The sequence below is a fragment of the Camelina sativa genome, chromosome 9 (genome assembly GCF_030686135.1).
Source record: "Camelina sativa cultivar CO46 ecotype springtype chromosome 9, ASM3068613v1".
Taxonomy (NCBI): domain Eukaryota; kingdom Viridiplantae; phylum Streptophyta; class Magnoliopsida; order Brassicales; family Brassicaceae; genus Camelina; species Camelina sativa.
The window spans coordinates 30,221,893-30,243,839 of record NC_141888.1 but is presented as its reverse complement, the minus strand read 5'-3'; the positions used below and the strand labels follow the sequence as shown (position 1 = coordinate 30,243,839).

General features: G+C 37.2%; 7 protein-coding genes and 1 pseudogene across 10 annotated transcripts; 4 read left to right on the top strand and 4 right to left on the bottom strand.

Annotated features, from left to right (window-relative positions):
- The first annotated feature begins 22 nt into the window (after positions 1-22).
- Positions 23-3,126, top strand: LOC104711965 (RNA polymerase sigma factor sigC). 2 transcript variants are annotated; one of them, XM_010428749.3, is made up of 9 exons: positions 23-172; positions 295-399; positions 475-553; positions 679-848; positions 934-1,404; positions 1,508-1,738; positions 1,947-2,087; positions 2,195-2,398; positions 2,682-3,126. In XM_010428749.3, exons 1-9 carry the CDS (start codon positions 137-139, stop codon positions 2,961-2,963), a joined length of 1,719 nt encoding a protein of 572 aa, XP_010427051.2. In that variant the 5' UTR covers positions 23-136; the 3' UTR covers positions 2,964-3,126. The 2 variants fall into 2 exon arrangements, with proteins under 2 accessions (XP_010427051.2, XP_010427052.2); XM_010428750.3 differs by having other exon boundaries at positions 28-172; positions 475-526.
- Positions 3,127-3,711: 585 nt separating this feature from the next.
- LOC147938988 (uracil phosphoribosyltransferase, chloroplastic) lies at positions 3,712-6,422 on the top strand. Of its 2 annotated transcripts, none has more exons than XM_087464906.1 (12): positions 3,712-3,793; positions 4,368-4,478; positions 4,568-4,646; positions 4,864-4,922; positions 5,009-5,086; positions 5,190-5,271; positions 5,367-5,415; positions 5,495-5,556; positions 5,764-5,831; positions 5,934-5,989; positions 6,086-6,133; positions 6,223-6,422. In XM_087464906.1, exons 2-12 carry the CDS (start codon positions 4,434-4,436, stop codon positions 6,275-6,277), a joined length of 681 nt encoding a protein of 226 aa, XP_087321032.1. In that variant the 5' UTR covers positions 3,712-3,793; positions 4,368-4,433; the 3' UTR covers positions 6,278-6,422. The 2 variants fall into 2 exon arrangements, with proteins under 2 accessions (XP_087321032.1, XP_087321030.1); XM_087464904.1 differs by lacking the exon at positions 3,712-3,793 and adding an exon at positions 4,035-4,258.
- Positions 6,423-6,759: 337 nt separating this feature from the next.
- On the top strand, positions 6,760-7,645 carry LOC147938987 (small ribosomal subunit protein eS21y-like). Its single transcript, XM_087464903.1, has 4 exons — positions 6,760-6,868; positions 6,994-7,067; positions 7,174-7,306; positions 7,397-7,645. The coding sequence occupies exons 2-4, from the start codon at positions 7,018-7,020 to the stop codon at positions 7,460-7,462; spliced, it is 249 nt and encodes an 82-aa protein (XP_087321029.1). The 5' UTR covers positions 6,760-6,868; positions 6,994-7,017; the 3' UTR covers positions 7,463-7,645.
- A 32-nt stretch (positions 7,646-7,677) lies between these two features.
- LOC104711962 (aldo-keto reductase family 4 member C11-like) lies at positions 7,678-9,838 on the bottom strand. Its single transcript, XM_010428745.2, has 7 exons — positions 9,595-9,838; positions 9,445-9,495; positions 8,979-9,055; positions 8,785-8,872; positions 8,378-8,653; positions 8,043-8,291; positions 7,678-7,924 (listed from the first exon to the last, which is right to left on the bottom strand). Exons 1-7 carry the CDS (start codon positions 9,712-9,714, stop codon positions 7,838-7,840), a joined length of 948 nt encoding a protein of 315 aa, XP_010427047.2. The 5' UTR covers positions 9,715-9,838; the 3' UTR covers positions 7,678-7,837.
- A 119-nt stretch (positions 9,839-9,957) lies between these two features.
- On the bottom strand, positions 9,958-11,642 carry LOC104711963 (small ribosomal subunit protein uS3y). The gene is made up of 5 exons (XM_010428746.3): positions 11,412-11,642; positions 11,158-11,305; positions 10,892-11,063; positions 10,415-10,601; positions 9,958-10,323 (listed from the first exon to the last, which is right to left on the bottom strand). The coding sequence occupies exons 1-5, from the start codon at positions 11,439-11,441 to the stop codon at positions 10,120-10,122; spliced, it is 741 nt and encodes a 246-aa protein (XP_010427048.1). The 5' UTR covers positions 11,442-11,642; the 3' UTR covers positions 9,958-10,119.
- Positions 11,643-12,395: 753 nt separating this feature from the next.
- Positions 12,396-13,585, top strand: LOC104711960 (CASP-like protein 5B2). Its single transcript, XM_010428743.3, has 3 exons — positions 12,396-12,896; positions 13,042-13,174; positions 13,272-13,585. Exons 1-3 carry the CDS (start codon positions 12,766-12,768, stop codon positions 13,476-13,478), a joined length of 471 nt encoding a protein of 156 aa, XP_010427045.1. The 5' UTR covers positions 12,396-12,765; the 3' UTR covers positions 13,479-13,585.
- Positions 13,586-13,672: 87 nt separating this feature from the next.
- On the bottom strand, positions 13,673-15,922 carry LOC104711959 (wall-associated receptor kinase-like 15). The gene is made up of 3 exons (XM_010428742.3): positions 15,115-15,922; positions 14,972-15,031; positions 13,673-14,862 (listed from the first exon to the last, which is right to left on the bottom strand). The coding sequence occupies exons 1-3, from the start codon at positions 15,920-15,922 to the stop codon at positions 13,808-13,810; spliced, it is 1,923 nt and encodes a 640-aa protein (XP_010427044.2). The 3' UTR covers positions 13,673-13,807.
- A 2,433-nt stretch (positions 15,923-18,355) lies between these two features.
- Positions 18,356-21,576, bottom strand: LOC104711957 (ultraviolet-B receptor UVR8-like; annotated as a pseudogene). The gene is made up of 11 exons (XR_015566039.1): positions 21,234-21,576; positions 21,048-21,123; positions 20,855-20,939; positions 20,612-20,701; positions 20,289-20,525; positions 19,948-20,193; positions 19,739-19,782; positions 19,432-19,614; positions 19,228-19,318; positions 18,807-18,850; positions 18,356-18,705 (listed from the first exon to the last, which is right to left on the bottom strand). The product of XR_015566039.1 is annotated as an ultraviolet-B receptor UVR8-like (transcript).
- Positions 21,577-21,947: the final 371 nt, after the last annotated feature.

Genomic DNA, 21,947 nt, shown 5'->3' with positions numbered 1-21,947 from the left:
AATTTATAACAGTGAAAAAAGAAAAAAAAAAAAAGAAAAAAAAAAAAAGAAAAAAAAAAGTGTGGTCTACTACAACCATACAATTACACACAACACTATATCTCCTTCCTCGCTCGCTCGTTCACTGCGTCAATCAATGGCGTCCTTCAATTCTTTCCCCATTCCCAAACAGGTGTGTTCTCTCTCTCTCTCTCTACATGTACACTCATACATCATCTGTACAAACAGACGCGCGTGTGCCCACTCTCTCGAGCTAATTGTTCTTTTATTTTGGATTTCTGATTATATCTGTAGATTGTTGGTTCTTCTTCTTCTTCTTCATCATCTTCTTCGTCTTCCTCTTCTTCTCGGCCACGTATCTTGGTCCGATCGACTATGGCATCGACCAATACTATGCTGGTAACTTTAACACTATCTTCTTCTCTTTCCCTTTCATTCAAACATGTTCTGAGTTCTGATTTGGATCCAATCCAGGTCTTCGTACCGCCACATCCTTTGATTAAACATTGGCTCTCCCTCTTAAGATGTGAGCAAACTTCTTTCCCTATTTTTGGTGAGTACTTACTTACTCTCCCAATTTCGAGAGATTCTAGTATGATTAGGCTCCCTCTTGTCATCGATTTTGCAAATGTTTCTCTCTGTGATTTTGATTACTCTCTGTTACTTGATCCGCTTCAGTTAGAATTCCAATGACTTCTGTGGTTCCAACGAGATGGTCGTTTCTATCCTCACTCAAAGAGGAAAGCAGAATTTATACTCAGAAAGATCCTTTTAGAGCATGTGCCTGCGCATCTGCAACTCCTTACACAAGATCAAGTAATCTCTATGTTGAACTCCAAGATTCTAAGGTGTGTGTGTATTGAAAGTTTCACTGCAGATGAACACAATTTTCATGCTCTCTTTTTCCTTAGTGGTGGTATTCATTTTTTTCAGGAAAATATTGGAGAACAAATGTCTTCTGCAGAAAAATCATATACTTCTCGTAGCATGTTGCAATACAATTTACTAGCAAAGAACCTTTTAGCACTAGAGGAAACTTTTCTTGCCTTGGACTCTTTAAGAATTGAAAGAGATATTATGTTGCAAATGGGCAAGTTGGGCGCTGCTGAGTTTTTCAAAACCTGTCTATCTAGGTCTCGTTGTTCTTCAGTAACCTCATGCTTATCTGACACAAATGAGTTGGTGGGTACAGCACCGAATCAGCAGCATGTCTTTGTATCATCCAGAAGGAAATTGAAAAAGATAGCTAGAAGTGAGAATGGTGATGATCAGGGTTCTTTGCCAACCGGGTTAAGAACCACATGGAACATTATTGATGTCCCTAGATTGAGAAGACCACCAAAATATAGAAAGAAAAGAGAGAGGATCTCTAGAAACGAGGCTGAGATGTCAACAGGAGTCAAGGTTCAGTGTGAAATATTTCTGTACTTTTTTTTTTTTTACCTTTTCCTTTGTTCTCTTTTAGTTAACAAGAAATTCTTATGACACTCTCATGTATCTTTTGAAGATAGTGGCGGACATGGAGAGAATCAGAACGCAGTTGGAGGAAGAAAGTGGTAAGGTAGCGAGTTTGAGTTGTTGGGCTGAAGCAGCTGGGATGAACGAGAAACTCCTGATGCGTAATCTACATTACGGTTGGTACTGTAGAGATGAACTGTTGAAAAGCACCCGGTCTTTGGTTCTCTTTCTTGCAAGAAATTACCGTGGACTGGGAATCGCCCACGAAGATTTAGTTCAGGTTCATCTTCTCTCCTTAGAGTTATATTAAGACTCCTACACAAGTTCTATCTTTTAGCTTTAAGATTATGATTACAGAAAGAACAGATAGGAAACTTCTGATTTGGTTTCATTATACTGTTTGGTACACAAATGATGAAACTTTGCAAGTGTAAAGTTTTAAAACTGGTGATTCCAGTTCCTTTGGTTCTTATATGTGGGTTTTGCAGGCAGGGTATGTGGGGGTGTTACAAGGAGCAGAGAGGTTTGATCACACAAGGGGTTACAAGTTTTCAACATATGTGCAGTATTGGATAAGAAAATCAATGTCCATGATGGTGTCACGGCATGCAAGAGGCGTCCATATTCCTGTGCGTGCATTTTGATTTTTTGACCCTTTTTCTTGTTTTATCTAAGTTTTGTCTCATTTTCAACATAGCTCACTTGTTTTCCTTTATCGTTTCTGTTTTATTGGCAGGCATCAATAATCCGAACTATCAATCAGATCCAAAAGGCTCGTAAGACCTTGAAAACGAGCCATGGGATAAAATATCCGGCGGATGAGGAGATTTCCAAACTAACAGGCCTGTCGGTGAAGAAGATTCGAGGAGCTAACCAATGCCTAAAGGTGGTCGGTTCAATCGAAACAAAAGTCGGAGATTGCTTTTCTACAAAATTCCTGGTATGTCGTTTTGGACCAAAATGTGCTGAAACTATTGATATTTTTAGCAATTCATGTCGGGAGTGGAGGACTAAGGATTCGGTTTTACTGTATAGTTGGCACAATCTTTGGTTTTGAGAAATGTCTATCGATCAAGAACCAAGATTTGTTTAGTTTAGTATGGAATGAAAATACTGTTACCATCAGGTTTATCATAAAGATTGGTTCAGTTTAGATTTGTGCTGGTCTTTCTGCTCAGTTTGGTTCGATTTTGACACTCAACATTTTTTTCCCGTGCATGCAGGAATTTACTCCGGACAGGACGATGGAGAGTCCAGAGGAGGCTGTGATGAGGCAAAGCGCGAGGAGAGACTTACATGATCTTCTAGAAGGGCTAGAGCCAAGAGAGAAGCAAGTGATGGTTCTACGTTATGGTCTTCAAGACTACAGGCCCAAGTCCCTGGAAGAGACTGGGAAGCTTCTTAGAGTTAGCAAAGAATGGATTCGGAAGATCGAACGGAGAGCAATGGCTAAACTCAGGGACCAACCCAACGCGGAAGACCTCAGATACTATTTGAAACAGTAAAATATATACAGAGTTTGGAACCATTATGTCTTCTATCACAGTGTGAATTTGTGTAATCAATCATGTGTGTTTATAATATAACATTGGAGATCTCTACTACAGTGTAAAGTTATGTATATGTGGTGTAAACTTATAGAAACCTGTTCAAATTTTTTTTGCAAAATTTGGTCTCTATCTTACTTAATACTATTGTTTTTAAGATTTTGTATATATCTTGATATCTTCTTAATAAATATTAATAATATATAATTATATATATACAAAATCCTTCTTTAAATAAAAAGAAAAATCAGTTATAAGACTTGGTTATCAAAGTAGATATAAATTTGATCTTAACTCTTAAGATTATACAATACCATTAGTATAAGGAAATTATACAATATCACAATAATTCTAAAAGAAAATTTACTTCTATATAAAGAAACTATAAAATTAATAATTCTAAAAGAAAATTTACTTCTATAATTAAGAGAATTATGCAGCTAATTTATTAATACTGTAAAAAATATATTATAAAGAAATTATAAATTACTAATTCTAAAAGAAAAACTTACTTCTATAATTAAGAGAAGATACAGCTAATTATTAATACTGTAAAGATGTAATCATAAAGAATTTACAAAGTTACTAAATCTAAAAGAAAAGTGATTATTTTTTTTTCTTTTTTGAAAAAAACTTCCACAATTAAGGAAAGTATAGAATTAATTATTAATCCTAAAAAAAAGATTGTAAATATACACCTCTATATAAACAAATAAGCTGTCTCATATACTTTCTCATCAAACAATACACTTTTCTTCAAAAACATCACATTTGCTTCAACTACACTGGTAATGCTTCTCATTTTTTTTTTCTACAAATTTTTTTATTATTTATATAGATTTGTTTCAAATTATATAGTAAACATTTATGTTATGTATCTGTTTTTTTTTTTTTATATATTGAGAAACAGCTAGATTAGTGAGTTACAATTCTTGAGTAAAAGACATTTACTAGTGTATTTTAATAAATAAAAAAGCCCAATGGGCCGTAAGAATAAGATAGAAAATTGTTTCGGTACGATACTACTTAATTGAGAGCCGGTTTAAGTTCGCCCGCCCTATCGTCTTTGTAAAAACAATCTAACCAGATTGGGAACATCGACGAAAATGGCGTACTCAATTAACAACACACTCCTCAGGAGTGGTTCTGATACGCTGCGTTTTAGTCCCCGACAACAACAATGCAGCAGCCGCCTAAACCCTAATCCTTCGTCCTCTTTCCTCTCCTTTAATTTCTCCCCGATTCTCGCTCGAGTATATATATAAATATATTCTATTATTCCTTAGCTCGCTTTCCGAGTGAAACGCTTTTTTGTATATTCAAACTGAATATTTTTGATTTTGTCGAATTTTTGTTGTATAGAATTTGGTCAGTGCTTCTTCTTCTTCTTCGTCTGTTTCCCGGCGGAGTATTCGAGTCAGAGCTAAAATGGCGGCGTCGGAAGGTTCCATCAACGGAAGCAACAGGATGCTGGTAAACAAACAAAAACAAAAACACTCGGATTGAGTTTTAGATTTTTTTGGAGTTTTTTTAGTTTATGTTGATTTGATTATGGGTTTCAGGTGTTTGTGCCACCACATCCGTTGATCAAACATTGGATCTCTGTTCTGAGAAATGACCAGACTCCTTGTCCTATCTTCAGTGAGTAGATAAGATTTTATCCCCACCCCCCAAGTAGAGAGATGCATGTAGAACTGAATTCAATTTCTGATTCGTTGGATCCTAATTCTTGTAATTAGTGACCATTCTTTAGCTCTTAGACTATATTATCTGCTCAATTGCGTTTGAATATGACTTTGTTACTATACAAGGCTCTGTTTGCTGTTTAAAGCTTGAGTTATTTTTAAAATTATCTTAGGGAATGCAATGGCTGAACTAGGGAGACTACTCATGTATGAAGCATCACGAGAGTGGCTGGTGAGTAAACCGTTTCACATCTCTTTTTCTTGATTTCGTTTTCTCTGGTTTTTGCTTATTTGTTTCTTTGTCTGTGTGTTGTGAAGCCAACTGTTGTTGGAGAAATAATGTCTCCACTGGGTCCTGCTTCTGTTGAATTCATTGATCCTAGAGAGCCTATTGCGGTTCGTTTAATTCCTCCAACTCTTCCTCTCTTTATACTTTCTTTCTCAAACTCAAAATGTAAAAACATACAACTGACACTTGGTTTTTGTGTCTCTTGTGTAGGTTATTCCGATATTGAGAGCTGGTCTTGCTCTTGCAGAACATGCATCCTCAGTTTTGCCTGCGAATAAAGTGTATCATTTAGGTAAGTACTTTCTTGTTCGAGGATGTCAAACATGAAGACTTTTCTTATCTAGTAGCTTATGATGTGATGTCCTCGTGCTTTATCCTATTTGCCAGGAGTAAGTAGGGATGAGAAAACACTTTTGCCGTCTGTGTATCTTAACAAGTAAGGACTTCTCTGCAGCATTATGTAGTTTTACTGAAGTGGGTTTTACATTAACAGCTTTTGATACATCTTCTTTAAGGTTGCCTGATGAATTTCCCAAGAATTCGAGAGTATTTTTGGTCGACCCAATGATTGCCACAGGTAAGAAAGTCTTACATCAATTCTTGTAATGTAATGAGTTTTAGTCATCTTAGCCTCCTCCATTTTAGAAGTGTAATTAAGGTTTGATGTTCAATTGTACATGATAATATGGTAATACCAAAATGTTTCATAGCTAGAAGTGTAGGTTTTAGCAACAGCTTGGTTTTTTTCTCTATGCTTAAAAAACACTGTTTATTTGTGTGTTAGGTGGTACCATAATTGCGGCGATGGATCTATTGAAGGAACGTGGTTTGTCTGTTCAGCAAATCAAAGTGGTAATCATATATATATATATATAAAGCAGTTTTTTGTCAGAAATCTTGGCTACCTAATATCCTCAAGTAGTTTGATTTTTTCCGGTACCTCTTTGATTGCAGATTTGTGCGTGTACTGCACCTCCTGCACTGTCGAAGCTTAATGAGAAATTCCCTGGGTAATCTCAGTAGCAAAAGATCAACTCTCCACTTGTTTGACATTTGGTTTTAACTCTTTACTAAACTGTTTGGTTGCTGTTTGCAACATATTTCAGGCTACATGTATATGCTGGAATGATCGATCCAGAAGTCAATGAAAATGGGTAAGTCAGAGATATGCTAGTTCACGTTTTCGATATTGGGTTTTTAGCTTCATGAAGATTAATTTCCTTGTGTATTTACAATGAAATAGGTTCATAATACCTGGGCTTGGAGACGCTGGTGACCGCAGTTTCGGGACAGAATAATAAGCTTTTTGATGAAGGTGCTTCTTGTGTAGAGTTCTTTAAACTTTACCGTCAAAATCATTAGACTAATTTGGTTTCTTACTTTGTTTCGATATGTAAACACCAATTTTTCTATGGGAGTATATGGTGATTTATTTGTGTGTCATTTTATCAACTGTCTACAAAAAACCATTTTGAAAGAAAAAAAAAATATGCAAGCAAATCTGGAAAAATCAATCAGCTGAATCAGACATTTGAAACCAATTTTAAGTCAATTTTCAATCTGAATATCCAAACCGAACCAGTCTTCTGTTTAGGTTTGTACTTTGGTTACGATTCCGAATGCCGATGATGGTATAAAAAACAATTAACAACCGTCGGTTTAATCTGGTTTAAAAACCTTTGGTAGTTCGGTTCGATTTCAATTTAAAACCTCGCTCTAATTGGATCGGTTTATTGGACAAAACATAATAAAGGGGTATAGTAGTCATTGTGAAATAAGCAAACCCTAAGAGCTCGCAACTATAAATACAATAGACTGACCATTTTTGCTTCATCTTCGTCGCCGCCAAACTGATCTCAGATACTTCTTCTTCTTCTTCTTCATCACAGGTGAGAATTTATCCTTAAAGAGTCTTAGTCTGCTTCTTCCATTGATATCTTATGTATTTATCTTTTATGAATCACTTGTTCTATTGCTCATCTGATTAGTTTTTGTGTTTGTTTAAACTGCTCAGATCCTTCAAGCCAAATCTGTAAAAATGCAGAACGAAGAAGGTCAGGTCACAGAGCTCTACATTCCAAGAAAATGGTATTATCAGCTTTCTCTGTTCTCTACGTCGTTTGATTAATATAGATTAAGCTTAATTTTCTTAACTAAGTACTAAGCTGATTCTGTTTTTTTTTTTTTAATTCAGCTCGGCAACAAACAGATTGATCACATCAAAGGATCACGCTTCTGTTCAGCTTAACATTGGTCACCTTGATGCTGATGGTGTTTACACCGGCCAATTCACCACTTTTGCTCTCTGCGGATTCGTTAGAGCTCAGGTTTGTTGGATTACTTCAAATTGCTTGAATTAATCTTCCACAGTTGTGATAACAAAGATCATTGATAGTCTTTTTTAATTGAATCTGCAGGGAGACGCAGACAGTGGCGTGGACAGGCTCTGGCAGAAGAAGAAGGTCGAAGCTAAACAACAGTGAGAGATACAAGTCAAAAAGCTCGGCCTCTTAGTTTGCTTTTTTGAGGTTTTCATTTAGTAATGTGGCTTCGTTAGTTTTCTCTACATGCGAATTCATGTTTTGGATTTTTTTCTTGATGGTTTTATGAAAGATATTTATTATTAGGCTTTGAGGCCAGTGGAATCAAATTCTATTACAGTCTAATTTTTGTTTATGATTATCATAGACCACCACAATGCTTAGTGACTTGCCTGGTGTATCTGTTATTGAAAAGTTGAATCGTTTACACATTATTTCCCTCGATTAAAGTATAAAACAGTGGAACATAGTTTTCTCCATCTTCAAACAAAAAATGGTTAAAACTTTAAAATTCAAACAAAAGACGTCTTGATTTCATCATATCTCACCATCCCAAAGCTCTTCAAGTGTCTTGTAAGGACTCATCGTCTCATGAACAAACGACGTGCCTTGGACTAACCTAGCCTGCACAAGGAAGAAGATTCATATGGCAACGCCAAAATAAATGATGTTTAGACTTCTCATAGATTCTAAATTTGCAGAGACATGGTTTATACTTTATAGTTTAACACTTTTTACTTACCTGCTCTATCTTGGAAAACTTGTCAAACATTTCTTTTGGGATTGACCATCCCAATACATCAAAATTCTCTCTGATTCTTGCTTCATTTGTGCTTTTGGGAAGTACACTATGACCCATTTGAAGTCCCCATCGAAGTGCAGTTTGTGCATGAGACTTTCCGAGTTCTTTAGCAACCATTTCCAGAACCGGACTCTTTAAAACATCGGCCTTCACCCACGTTGTTCCAGGAGAACCCAGTGGAGAATATCCCTGCCACAATCAAAATTCATAAGTGTATAAGCATGAAATTCTGATTTTCTATAATGATTTGGACATGTTAGTGTATTCAAACTTACTGATAGGTGAATCCCTTTGGACTTGCAGAACTCATGTAACTCATGTTGTTGCCATGAAGGATGACATTCCACCTGGTTTACAGCGGGAGGAACACGAGCAGCCTCCACGAGATCTGAGAGCTTTTTGGTTGAGAAATTACTTACGCCAATGGCTCGTGCCTTGCCTGAATCATACAGTGCTTCCATCGCTTTCCATGTGCTAGGAATATCAATAGGCATAATGTTCTCAGGCTTAAACTCTACAGTGCCTTTCTTCAACCTAACAGGCCAATGCATCTTGAAAAAAAAGATCAAATGAAACCAATCAAAATACAAGTAAAAAGATCCAACTAGTTTTGTAAGAACAAATCAAGGTTAAAAAACTAAGAATCATAAAATTAGCATTTGTTCAAAAGAGTCATGCTTACGAGATACAAATCAACATAATCAAGCTGCAGATCCTGTAGAGTTTTGTTCAATGCCTCCTGTACATCCGGAGGATCGAGTTCAGTCAGCCTGTCATGTCATGGCATAATTTGTAGGTGATAAAAGGTTAGAGGCTAAGCAGACTCGAGGGAAAATGAAAATCGTAAGAAAACATGAAACGTTATGGACAAAATACCAGATTTTTGAAGTGATGAACAGCTTCTCACGCTTGACAACGCCATCTTCAAACAACTTCTTAAGAACTTTCCCAATCTGCAGGTGGAAAAAGTTTTCATTATCTCCACAGCGAAAGTAGAATGTACACATCAAAAGAATGTGACAACAGTTTATATCAAATAACTCCCCATCAATCCTCCAAAAATGTAAAGCTTTTTAAGAAGAAGATAAACAAAACAATGTGTGCCACTGTCGTTCCCAAAAAAGAGGATTACATACAAAATCCAATAAGAACGATCATACCAAATAATAAACTGTTCTACCAAAGAGCATCAAGCTTCAGATCCCGTGTAAACATGATGTAGACAAGATTCAGATCCCGTGTAATTCAAACAGGCAAGAAGATAATGAAGAACCTAAAACGCCATTACATTCTAAATTTGCCAGAGATGCAAAAAAATCAGATCGGTGGATAGTGGATTAACCTCAACTTCATTGCCATATCTTGATGCACAATCAATATGCTGATACCCAATCTGCAAAAAAAAACGAAAATGATGCTGTTAAGATCTGGAATCAAACCTTGAACATCTACTAAGGATCAGTTAAATGAGAACGAAAAATCACACACGAACCTTCACAGCGGCGGCCACAGCGTCTCCAACGACGCCAGGAGCAGCTTGCCATGTTCCGAGACCGACCGATGGGATCTTTGCTCCGGTGTTGAGTTGGAAGAATCCGAGTTCGTCCGCCATTGTCAGAGCTTTAGGATTGCGATTTAGATCTCTCTCGTGACCCTTTTTACTATAAGTCGGAGGAAGAAGAGTCGACAGAGCGGGAAACTCGTCGGAGTTTTCATTTCTAGACGGCTAGATATCGAACACGTGGATTAATCCAAACGCCACGTTAGATGATCAATTTCAACAATTTTAATACAATTTATATTCGTATAATATTCTGAAAATTTACGTATGAATAATAAATAATAGAGAATATGATTTATGAAGTTTTTTCCAACATTGGGAAATTGAGATAACTTTAGATAAAGATTTGGGGGGAGGAGCGTGTCTGATTCGAAGATACGAGAAGCTACAAACTGTCAAAAGAGGAAGAACAGTTGAAAACAAAATCACATCGACTAGTAAAAGGAAGGGATTCTTCTAGGCCATTGCAGGGTAATCTACGGCTGTAAGTGGAGCTTCAGGAGCAAGAGCAGCCGGAGCAGAAACCTGAGCAGCTGGGTAGCTGGTATCTTCATCCTTTGGAGCATGAATGATCACAACATCAGGCAATGGTGTCTTTGGTCCATTAATGCCCTTAGGATCCCAATCAAGCATAACCTTCACCTTGATTCCCAACACACCCTGCACATTGCGGTTTAACCAGCCTTTCGATATTAGACGCACTGCTGAATTACTTATTCACTTTAGACCAACATCTGGGAAGGATACTTACCTGTCTGAGCAAAACATGTCTCACTGCAGAGTCAATGTATTCCTTAGTTGGTTGACCAGATGAAACCATGTAACCATCCTTGAACTTCATCGACTTAGCACGTGCAGCACGGAGCTTTCCACTTACAATCACCTCGCATCCCTTAGCTCCACTCTCCATAACAAACCTCAACACACCGTAGCAAGCCCTGTACAACATAGAATAATTGCAAACATTAACATCTTTGTATAAATCTTTTGACTAGGAAACTCGTGTACACTTAGAACCTAGTTGAAACCTTATGTATCAACTGCCTGTTCAGTAGATATAGACATTACATTTATGCAATACCGTTCTATATATGAAAGACATCTATTACAATTACTCTATACTAAACATATAACTATTAAGGGTTCGGTGAATGCTTATACAAGCTAGTAGTAAGTTAACAATCTCAAATGATGTATCCAACTAAAACAAAGTACAGAAATGGCATACCTACGAACAGCAAGACCACCGAGAAGCTTGTAACGCAAAGACTCAGCCTGAGCAATGGCACAGAGACCTCTGTTGGTCACCTTCTCAGCATAAAGCTCAACACTGTCTTGGGGGAATTTGAATCTCTTCTGGACAAGTGATGTCAATTCCCTAATTCTCCTCCCCTTCTCACCTGTATCCAAACAACTATCCTAAATCAGATCTCCACAGACACAAGTTCCTAAATGATTTCTAATTTCCAAAAATGAAGAACAGATTCAACATACCGAGAACGTTCTGAGTACGGGTGGCCCTGATGATAATCTCAGTCCTCATAGGAGTAACCCTAACCTCAACACCAGAGTAACCATCCTCTGCAAGCTCTCTGGTCAGAACCTCGTTCAATTCAGCGTAGAAGACACCGTCCGCTACAAACTACAAATGAAAATCTCAACAGAGTTACTCAAAACAGTTCCAATACGATGCAGCGAGATAAATCTACTGAAATGTAAAAATAAAAAAATGAAATCAGAATTCGAACCTTCCTCTTCTTGCTGATCTGAGTCGTCATGATTATGCGAATGTCAAAATCTGCCGATCTCTGGAAACCCTAAAAATGAGTGAGTACAAGGAGCCGTAATCTCGAGAGAGATGATATTAGTAGTATTTATATTTGACCTAATTCAGAAAAACAGGTTTCACGTCCAATTTGGGCCTGTTTGGCCCATATATTGATCAAAAATAGTTAACTCATTGGTTAGGTTTTGGGCCTACGGATGTTTCAAATATGTTTTTAATCAAATAAATAAAAGACTTGTGTCGCACCTTAAAAGTGAATATTCCGTATTTTAGACACAAAACTCAAAAATGAAATTACTTTCAGACAGTAGAATTAAATTGTTTAACAAAATTACGTAAAAAGTAAAATGTAATAACATCATATGTTAGTTATGTGATTGTTACCGGACGTCCATATAATCTACTCCGGACGTTTCGAAGATTAATACAAATCCACTCGGATTTGATATGTAAGCAATGACCAACACGTAAATCACCATGGAAACAATATGTTGCAGAGGAGTGAATGGCCAATAATAAGAGAACCAGAAGACGGCATAGGCCATATCAATAGAAATGAGTTTTAAGTACAATCAAGATCAATGATATCTCTTACTTTAAGAGAGTTTCGATTAATTTGAAGGTTATACGATATAACAGATTGATCGCTACATGCGACTTTCGAATGCGTTACCGGTATTTCATCAATAAAAAGAAGATGATTCCCAAGTAAGATAGTCACACCAGATTGATGAAAATAACAAAGATGATTAAGTATTTGCTTTTGTTTCTTTGTTACACAAACCATTGATTGTATTTGTAATCTTATTACTAATTTTGTATACTTTTGGTTCATATTAATGAAGTTTGTTAGATGATAAAAAACAAAAAAAAAGGTAAAAACCAATTAATTAAGTTAATATAAAAGTTTGTTTCCATATTTACCTTAAACAAAAAAAATCTGTCCGCCACGTAGGACGCTAGGTTCTTCTCACTCAGTCCACTAAAAGCAAAAAACAATGTCAAAGGGAGAAAAGAAAGAAGGAAGAAGCTTAATATCGAATCTAAGCCGTTTTGGGAAATTCTATTTAGTAGGTAGGTGACTCAAAAATCTCATCCTCTTCTTCTTTCAACTTAGCTAGCTATGGAGTTCCTCTGCTTTTCCCCGCCAAAATCTCTCCTGAAGCAAATGTAGCTATTTTCCAATTGCGAAAACTAGGGTTTTTTTTTTTTTTCCTCGATTTTGTCTCCTCTTTGTCCTCACTGATTTAAGCAGAAATTTCTGGGTTTTGGGAAAGAGATATTGGAATCGTTGTTGATTGATTGAACAAAAAAAAATGAAGAAGCTTTTCGGAGGTCCGGGAACTTTGTGTGGTTTGTTACTCAGAATCGGACAATGTGCTTCAGCTGCGGCTTCAATCGGGGTTATGGTCTCTGCGAAAGAGTTCTCTGTTCACACTGCTTTTTGGTAAAGTGTTTGATTTTGTTTTTTCTTTAAACCTTGTTTCGTTCGCTTAGATGGCGGATTTAGCTAGAATGGTAATAGAAATTTTCTGCAATGTATTTGAGTTGAAGTCTTGTTGATGTTGTTTGGATTTTGGGTTTGTTTCCAGCTACTTGATTGCATCAATGGGTCTTCAGTTGCTGTGGAGCTTTGGGCTAGCTTGTCTTGATGTTTATGCTCTCAGGGGCAAAAAAGATCTCCAAAATCCAATCTTGGTTAGCTTATTCGTCGTTGGTGATTGGGTATGCACCACATTTCTATGGGTTTTTACATTAAATGCAATGTTCCTGATATGATCTTTTTTTGAAGGAATTGAATTGTTTTATTCTTGTTTTGCAGGTGACTGCAATGTTATCACTTGCAGCTGCATGTTCATCAGCAGGAGTTGTAGTCTTATATGAAAAAGATATCAAGTATTGCAATACTCAAAGTCAAAACCAATATCCATGTCTTAGGTATGAAGTAGCTGTAGCCCTTTCCTTCGTCACTTGGATCCAAATCGCTGTTTCTTCTCATGTCACATTCTGGATCTTAGCTTCCGTTTAGTTTCGAAAACAAACCCCACCTTTGTGTTTTTCTTCTTGGAATGTTGAGAACATCTTTGTAGTTTTGAGATCAGTGTTTCAAATCGAATCCATCAGTGTTTCTTGAAATCAATCTATCTCTTTTTTAAGTCTTAACCACCACACCTTACTTATAGAATACTCATAACCATGTTTATATTCACTGAGCTCTATAAGTAGTAATCAAAACTTGATGAGTGTAAATCTTTGATCCGTTTTACAAAACTTTCTTCCAATTGCCAACTACAACATCTTTTGAAAACAAATGTACATTCATACGACACAACAAAACGTCGTTTTTTTGACAAACTTTTAAATTCCGTGTAAAATGCTATCGATCTCCTTGACTACAACATTCATGCTTGGTCGACATTGTCTCGTCTCCTTAACACACCGCTCCGCCAAAACTCCAAGCTCCTTCATCGACTCAATCTCCATCCCCGTCGCTCCTTTCCCAATCACAGGATCAATCACATCCATCAATCTCCCTTCCTTCAAAACTTTCCTAACAAACACAACCAAATTCACATCTTCCTCATCTCTATTGAAATCAATCGCCTTCTTACAAGTCAACAACTCGAACAACACAACCCCGAAGCTATAAACATCGCTCTTATCAGTCAACTGGAAGTTAAGATAGTACTCTGGATCTAAATACCCTAAGGTCCCTTGCGCACAGGTCGTAACGTGACTCACATCACTCACACCTAATCTTGATAATCCAAAATCAGCAACCTTAACATCAAGATTCTCATCTAGTAATATATTACTTGACTTAACATCTCTGTGATAAATCGGCGGTGTAGCTGATGAGTGAAGATAAGCAAGTCCTTGAGCCGTTTGATGAGCGATCATGAGACGTCGCCGCCACGGCAAAGGATCATATACTCCTCCTCCTCCGCCGCAGTAGATGTGTTCGTACAAAGTTCCGTTAGGGACAAACTCGTAAACTAGTATCGGCATATCTAATTCAATGCAGCATCCGAGAAGCTTCACTAGATTCTTATGACTAACTTGGCAGAGGATCTGAACCTCGTTGACGATCTGGTATATGCTCTTCTCGTTCCCTAGCTTAGCTCGTTTCACGGCTACGGTGGTGCCGTCGTCGAGGTCTCCTTTAAAGACTTCGCCGAATCCGCCGAACCCTAGGAGGTTCGATTTGGCGAAATTGTTTGTTGATTTGACGATTTCTTTGCCGGTGAAGATTCGATCGAGTCCGGTACTGTTTGTAGTCAATAAGTGACGGTGTAGTTTCCTTACGCTCGCCCACGATTGGCTTCTGGCGGTTATCCGATTCTGCTTTGAGATGATCATCATCTTCATTACGAATCCGGCGATCAATATTGCCCCTACACCTCCGGTTAAACCTGTTCAATAACCGAAACTAATTAGTTTAACATCGAACCGTACCGGCTTGAATCCAAATTGATTTGGATAATAAACCAAATAACCAAACCGAATCTGATCCGGTTTTACCTCCAATTAAAGGTAAATTGCTCCATCTTTTGCATTTCTTTCCCTTAGAACACCGGTTAACTACATAAACAAATAACAATTTTTTCATTTAGTTAAAGAAAAGACACAAATCAAAAAAACCAAATCACAAAACCGGACCGGACCTTCACATACTGCGTTGACCGAGTTCCATCGAAACCCTTTATGGCAGAAACATCTCTTCTGTCCTAAATTCGTAGAATCGCCTAAACAAACCGAGTTCACCAAATCTTTGCAATCACCCTGAATCTTACAAACCGGTTCTCTCGGAGTTTCCCACAGTATTTCAACGGCCGGTTCACCCCATTTACTAACCGGCATAAGCAGATCCAGATTCATATAACTCTGATAAGCTGAACACATATCTGTCCTAGCTCTGTAAACTTTATAAGTATTAACCGATGCACCGGTTTTATACCAGCAGCACGATGACACGCCTCGGCACTTGCCTCGTGCTTCGAGATTCTGGTTGAGAAACTTGTGGCACAAGCTATTGTCTGAGCAGTTAAACCCTTGAGAGCTGTACGAATCTAGACCATCTTTTGTACAGTTCATGATTATAACCGTGTTACTACTACTAGCGTTGAAAGGAAGGTTCGGGTCTAGCTGAATACCGTGGTACTTAATATCGACCGATACACATCTGTTTGGCTCGAACCCGGGTGGACGAAGAACGAACCGTTGGCCTGACGGGTCAATTGTTTTGATCGGATTGGTTGATCCGTTGAGCGTATCGAACCATAGGGAACCACGTTCATCGCACCTGATCTTGTAATCTGGATCGCCACAATCTAGTCCAGTGCTTAGCGGGTATGGGACTTGTGTGGACCCGCAGTTAGGGCATCGTTTGAAAGCTTTTACAGTAGAAGAAGAGAAGGAAAGGAGTAAAGAAAGAGTGAGTAGGGTGATGAGAGATAGCCATGGAAGCTCCATTTTTTTTTGTTTTATTATGGGCAGGTGCTTTTCTCAGGGTGTGTGTGATATATTAGCTGCATGTGTACTATGATTTCCGTTTTCATCTTTTATAAAATAGTGTATTGTTTTTGTCAAGTAGATAGATTTAATGTTCCCGATTGCATCAGGGGGTACATTAAAAGCTGTGTTTTGATATCTTGAATTGACCCAAAATTCTGAATTTTTTTACTTCGTTAACAAGGAGAATACATGTGGAAGATGTTTTTTTTTTAATTGCGTGCACTATACGTGTCCATTTGTTCTAAAATTTTGGTGGAATATACAGTTTGGAAATATAGATTCTTTTCCAAATACGAGTATTACACATCGGAATTAACCTGACCAGCTCTTACGACTGTGACTGTGAGTAAAAAAGTTAGTTACCTATAAATTTATAGAAATTTTTTTCTTCACTTGTTTTTTTTGGTTATTTCGCCCCAAAAATATATGGTCCCAGGTCGCTACTACACTAATTGAATGATATAATCCTTGACCAAAATAAAAGTTTTGTGTATCCGAGGAATATATTTCTTTATGCTTGTAAGTGCAGAAGCCAACTGGCCGGTTATAATGTGTTACAGTGCCAATAAACCCAAGCATATAGTTTATTAGTAACATTTAACGTATAATATTCATTCTTTTGTTCTTTGTGATTTTACTATTTTTATATTTGCACTACAAATCTGGTTTCCCGAAACGTCGGACTGATCGTGGCTCGTGGGTCGTGGGTGAATAGTCTTTCTGCTAAGGATGCGTTTTCACAACCATTCCTCATACAAGGCATTAATATTATGAGTAGTCATAAAATAAATTATTTGTACAGCAGTACAGAGATGAAATTAAAATTTGGAAAAAAAAAGAAAACAGTAAGTTTACGACAGATCTTAGATAACACTTTTTCACTCTACGTCAATCCATTCTAAATAGGTATTGTACCATAGTTGAGTTATCTTTTTAGAAAACGCAACAATCTCTTAAATACTAGCTAGTAGTATTTGTATGTACTATGTAGCAAAACAAGAAGAGATGTCTAATTAAAAGCAAAATGTAATTAAATGATCTTTAGTCGCCAAAAAAATAGTAATCTTACTGACTTTTGCTTGTACATCCATGTTAAGTTAGCCAATAAGCATCTATCTTACTGACGTTTGCTAGTGCGTCCATGTGAAGCCTTGTGTCTTCCAACGTATTATACAGTAGTTACAACATTATTATACTGCACTTATAGTGACACTTGTTTCTTTTTTACTAGTTGTTTCATTGTTTAACTCAAATAAAAAACTTAATGGAAGTACACGACAGTTATTATTTTAAAAATTTTAGTCACAAGTTAGCTGTGATTCGATGTATATTTATATATTTTACCGTGGATCTACGCTTGTCATGGAATATACTAAAGATTCCCCAATCATCCTTTTCAACTCGGCAGTTTACTAAACCTATCAGACTAGTGTCATTACGTGGTTGATTGTAACTAGTAGATGCTCCTAACTCTTGAAAAAAACTATAGTAGTCACTCAGACTATGTACAATGAAGGTGTTGAATAAATTTTTCAACTGTTTAATTCATGCAATGGACTTGTTGAAATTTCTAAAAATCATACGTGTATTAAACTGAGTTGAATCTGAAAAAAGCAGGACCTACATTGACACATGGCGAAATATGAGAGAAAAAGATGTGAATGAGTTGTATCCATTTGCTTTTTGTGAGATTTTATTTTATCCTAACTATTTTAGCTCAATTATCTTACATTAATTTATTTTTTTATAAAATAAAAAGTACATCAAAATTCATGATTTTAAAAAATCTATAAATAGAGACTAGTCTTGTTTTATTTGGAAATAGAAAAATATCTATTTTTATTAGAATTTTCAATTTTCTTTGGACCAATTTTTTTGTTTGTGTATGTTTAACCTTCTTCATTTTACTTACAAAAACAAAAAAATTTAATTATGAATTACAATATAAATAAATTTATATAGAAATTAATTAATTTTAAAATTATCTTAATTTAGTTTTAATTGATAATTATTATTAGATATGTAATCATAAATCATAAATTAAAATAAAATAAAGAAATATAAAATAGTAGGGTAAGGTGTTGAATTTTATTAAACATAACCATTAAAGAAGTTATAATTGAATTGAATGTTGAATGATTATGTGGAAGAAAGAGAAATTGATGTGGAGTATTAAAAGTTGAGGTGGAGGGTGTTGAATCTGCTAACCATTGTACATAGTCTCACAACTAACACTGAATGCATGACTTTTTTCTGATAAGTGAAATAGAACTAGAAGTGAAGTGCTGTGCTGTGACTAAGACAGTACAAAGCAGGACACTGACTTATTGTTCTTTACCAATCTAAAAATCCAATTGTTTTTACACCAAATCTAAGGAAACCTAAAGATCCTTCATACCAATCAGTATTTTATTCTAGTGTTCTGAAATTTCCCCATGTTACACAATACAAAGTCAAAGCCCTCTCCCTAAGAAAAACATGAAGACAGGGAAATACTGAAGAAGAAAGCACATATAGCAAAAAGCATGTATGTACAACTTCTGTCAAATCTATAGGCACCTAATGTGGCGAAAACACGAAAATGTTTTATTGAGGATCTGGTGCCTGGTTTGGAAATCTCAAGTGGGTGAATCTGCTAGTAGCAATGTATGCCACCATCCACACGCTACTTTCCTCAGTCTGCAGCCATCCAGCTGGACTTGTGTAGGAATGTTCCGGTCGATCGTGTACCCTAGACCCAACTGTTGAGTAACAAGAGGGATGCAAATGAGATACTATTTGTACAAATACAGTGATACTAAGACATAACCGGTTAGCAAAGCAAAACAGAACAACTTCGTACCTGCCCGTATTTGTTCCATCCCCAACATAGCAACCGACCATCCTCTGCAGAAACAAAAATTACAGTGCGAATCAGCAAAATCGAGAATACACTTAGTAGTTAGTTCGTAGCTCCATCACAAAGTTGAACTCGAATCAGAAAGGGCAATCTACATCAGGCATTTATCATAGAATGCAAAGTGTTTCACGAACATGTTACATGTTTCAAAACGAGGAGATGACTTTTTCTCTCTTGAAAGACTTAAAGAGAGGCCACAAATTAATACTGAAAACAATACAAAAGGAGACCTGAATACAAGTTACAGCATCTTACAAGCTAGGGCTCTTTAGTATCTTCTCGTTAAAACAACTGAAAACAAATTGCTAGGGCTCAATTCGGTTCAGAGAGGTCCCTTTCTGCCATTAACATTTAAAAACCATACCTGCCAAAACCGCACTATGCCGCGCGCCGCAACTAATTGCTTTTGCGTGTTTGCCCTCCAAGTTCTGGCCATCCAGCAACCTCGGTATCATCTACATCAGAAGACAGATGATACAATTTTTCAGTAAAACCTAATGTTTCGGTTCATGTACTGCACAAGACTTCCAGAATTGGTTTACAAACTTCGGATTACAAGAGATGTTACCTCAGCATGATCAGTGCCAGTTCCCAGTTGACCAAATTGGTTTCCACCAAAGGCATACACTTTACCATCACTAGAGATGCAAATAGTGTGCCACAATCCAGCTGCTACACTTTCCATCCGAACACTCTGCACTGATGACACAGCCATGGGCCTTAACTGATCATTTGTGTTTCCATGGCCACACTAGATACAGGAAAATTGTTGGGTGAGCATGAGCACATGGAGAGGCTATACCGAATGCAGTTAACGTCAAAAGCTTAGTCAACTAGATAATGAGACAAATATTGCTACGTTGTATAACATTCACCTGTCCATAGAGTCCCCAGCCAAAAGTTATTAACCCTCCAGTATCTGCAACTAGGAAGGACGAGCAATCAAACCATCACAAAGTGTTTTAAACTAGTCTTGACTACCAACTTTGGAAATACATACACTGCAACGTAACCTCCTTTTCTTTCATTGCATACGAGTTTGATCAGAAATGTACAGAGGAAACACTCAGAAAAGAAAATGGACCTGTAATTGCAGCGCTATGACGACCTCCACAAGAAATAGCCTTTATTTGCCGACCAGGTTCTCTTGAAACTTGAGTAGACGTGGTTGTTATTCCTTGACGCAATGTGAAAGATCTTTCTTTTCCAGATCCAGGGGATTCAAAGCAAGGTACTAGATGAGGAGACGAGACCATTTTAATACGGGAACCCAATCCTAATTGCCCTTCGCCTCCATATCCCCAACCCCAAATCTGTCCTATATCTGAAACTTCCGCAAAAACATGATCATCCTCAAATGAATCTTCAACTACAAGGTAGCAGCTTCATCTCGGATTTGTAAAGAAGTCGTTTATTCAACTTCACCTGACAAGGCCAGAGTATGCCTACCACCAGTAGCAACACTGGTGATCCTCACTCCAAGGCCAACACTCACAAGTGAAGGTGTGATAGCAAAGAAGTCCTCTCCAAGTGAAAGGCCTTCGGCTTCATCTTTGGCAGTTGAAACCCGCCTCCGCTTTACCAATTCCTCCCCTCCCTTCCGATTCTCATTCTGCAGTGTCATACCACTGGCTGCATTTGAACCTTGTGATGATGGACTCACTATGACAATTCAAACATACCAATATACCATATCAACAGTAAACAAATAACACAACTAAAACCAAAGATATCCGAACCGATCTCACCTTGCTCACTCGAGCCACTCTGCTGCTTCCTAACAGGATCCTTTGATGGAATGCATTCCTTCCAACCCCAAGTAAATGCTTCACCAGCATCTGTAGACACCAACACACAAGTCATGAATAAAAGACATAGGTACAAGTGTCATTACTCCATTTCATCTTTCAGTTGACCAAATACTCTACCATAAAACTCCAAACATAGACTAGTGTAAAGCAGTAGAGAAGTAGAGGCTAGCCAGTAATTACCTGTAACAACCGCACAATGAGCCCATCCTGAAGAAGCCTGAAGAACAGGAGCCTCCGTGGGAAGAGGAAACGGCTCTGGAGTTTCCTTAAACCAATCGTATTCAAGAACAAAAAACAAAAATGGAATCAATTTTGTAATAAAAAGAGGTTGAAAAGAAGAGACAAACATTTCACATCTTAAAAAGAAGTTTACCCCATGCTTTCCAGAAGCCACATAGCTCTGTCCTTCATCATCAGTAGAACCCCAAGTTATAAGTTTTCCCTTCTCTAAAACCAAAACCCACCAACATACAAAATCAGTAAGAATCCAAAAAAAAAAAAAACACACCTTTTTTTTGTAAATGGTAAAGATCCAAAATTTATGATCTTTTAGTAAGATGAAATAGCCATAGCGAATCCACAACTGCCGCCGAACACATCTTTCCGAATCTCCACCGTGAACAGCCGCAGGTAAACGCACGGGAACAGGAGAGAGAATAGGGGATTTCTCCGAAGAAGCTCCTGGTAAGTAACCGTACATGTAAACTACAGTCGTCTTACATTCCCCAATCGAAACATTTCCTCCGTTGTTTCCATTCATTGCACAGATTCTTCCAAATCCACAATCACCACCATAAAACACACACAAATCCAAAAACAAAACCTTTAGCGACAAAATCTAGTGATCTGAGTTTCACGAAAAAATCGCGTTTCGTAAAGAAGAGGAGTAAGTAACAGAGAGAATCTATGTAACGGAGAAACAAAAGAGAACGAGTTGACTCACTAGAAACAGAAATAATGAAGGTGGGGAGAATCAATTACGGGAACTTAGGTTGTGCCACCTCGGATGCCACGTCATGTTAATAACACGTGGCATGATCTTGACCGCGTTTTATTTTTATTTTTTGAATATGAAAAATGTGGAGAAGTTTCTGGAAGCAACATATCATCCTCAAATTAGAAGCAGCCTTTATATTTTTCTCCACTAACGGACGCGTCGTTTACAAATTTTCATTAGTTTCTTTAAAAAAAAAAACAAATTGGTTCAAAAAGACTACGACACCTTGGTTTATTATATACTTTATACTATAGTTTTAGCCACATTTGTGTATAT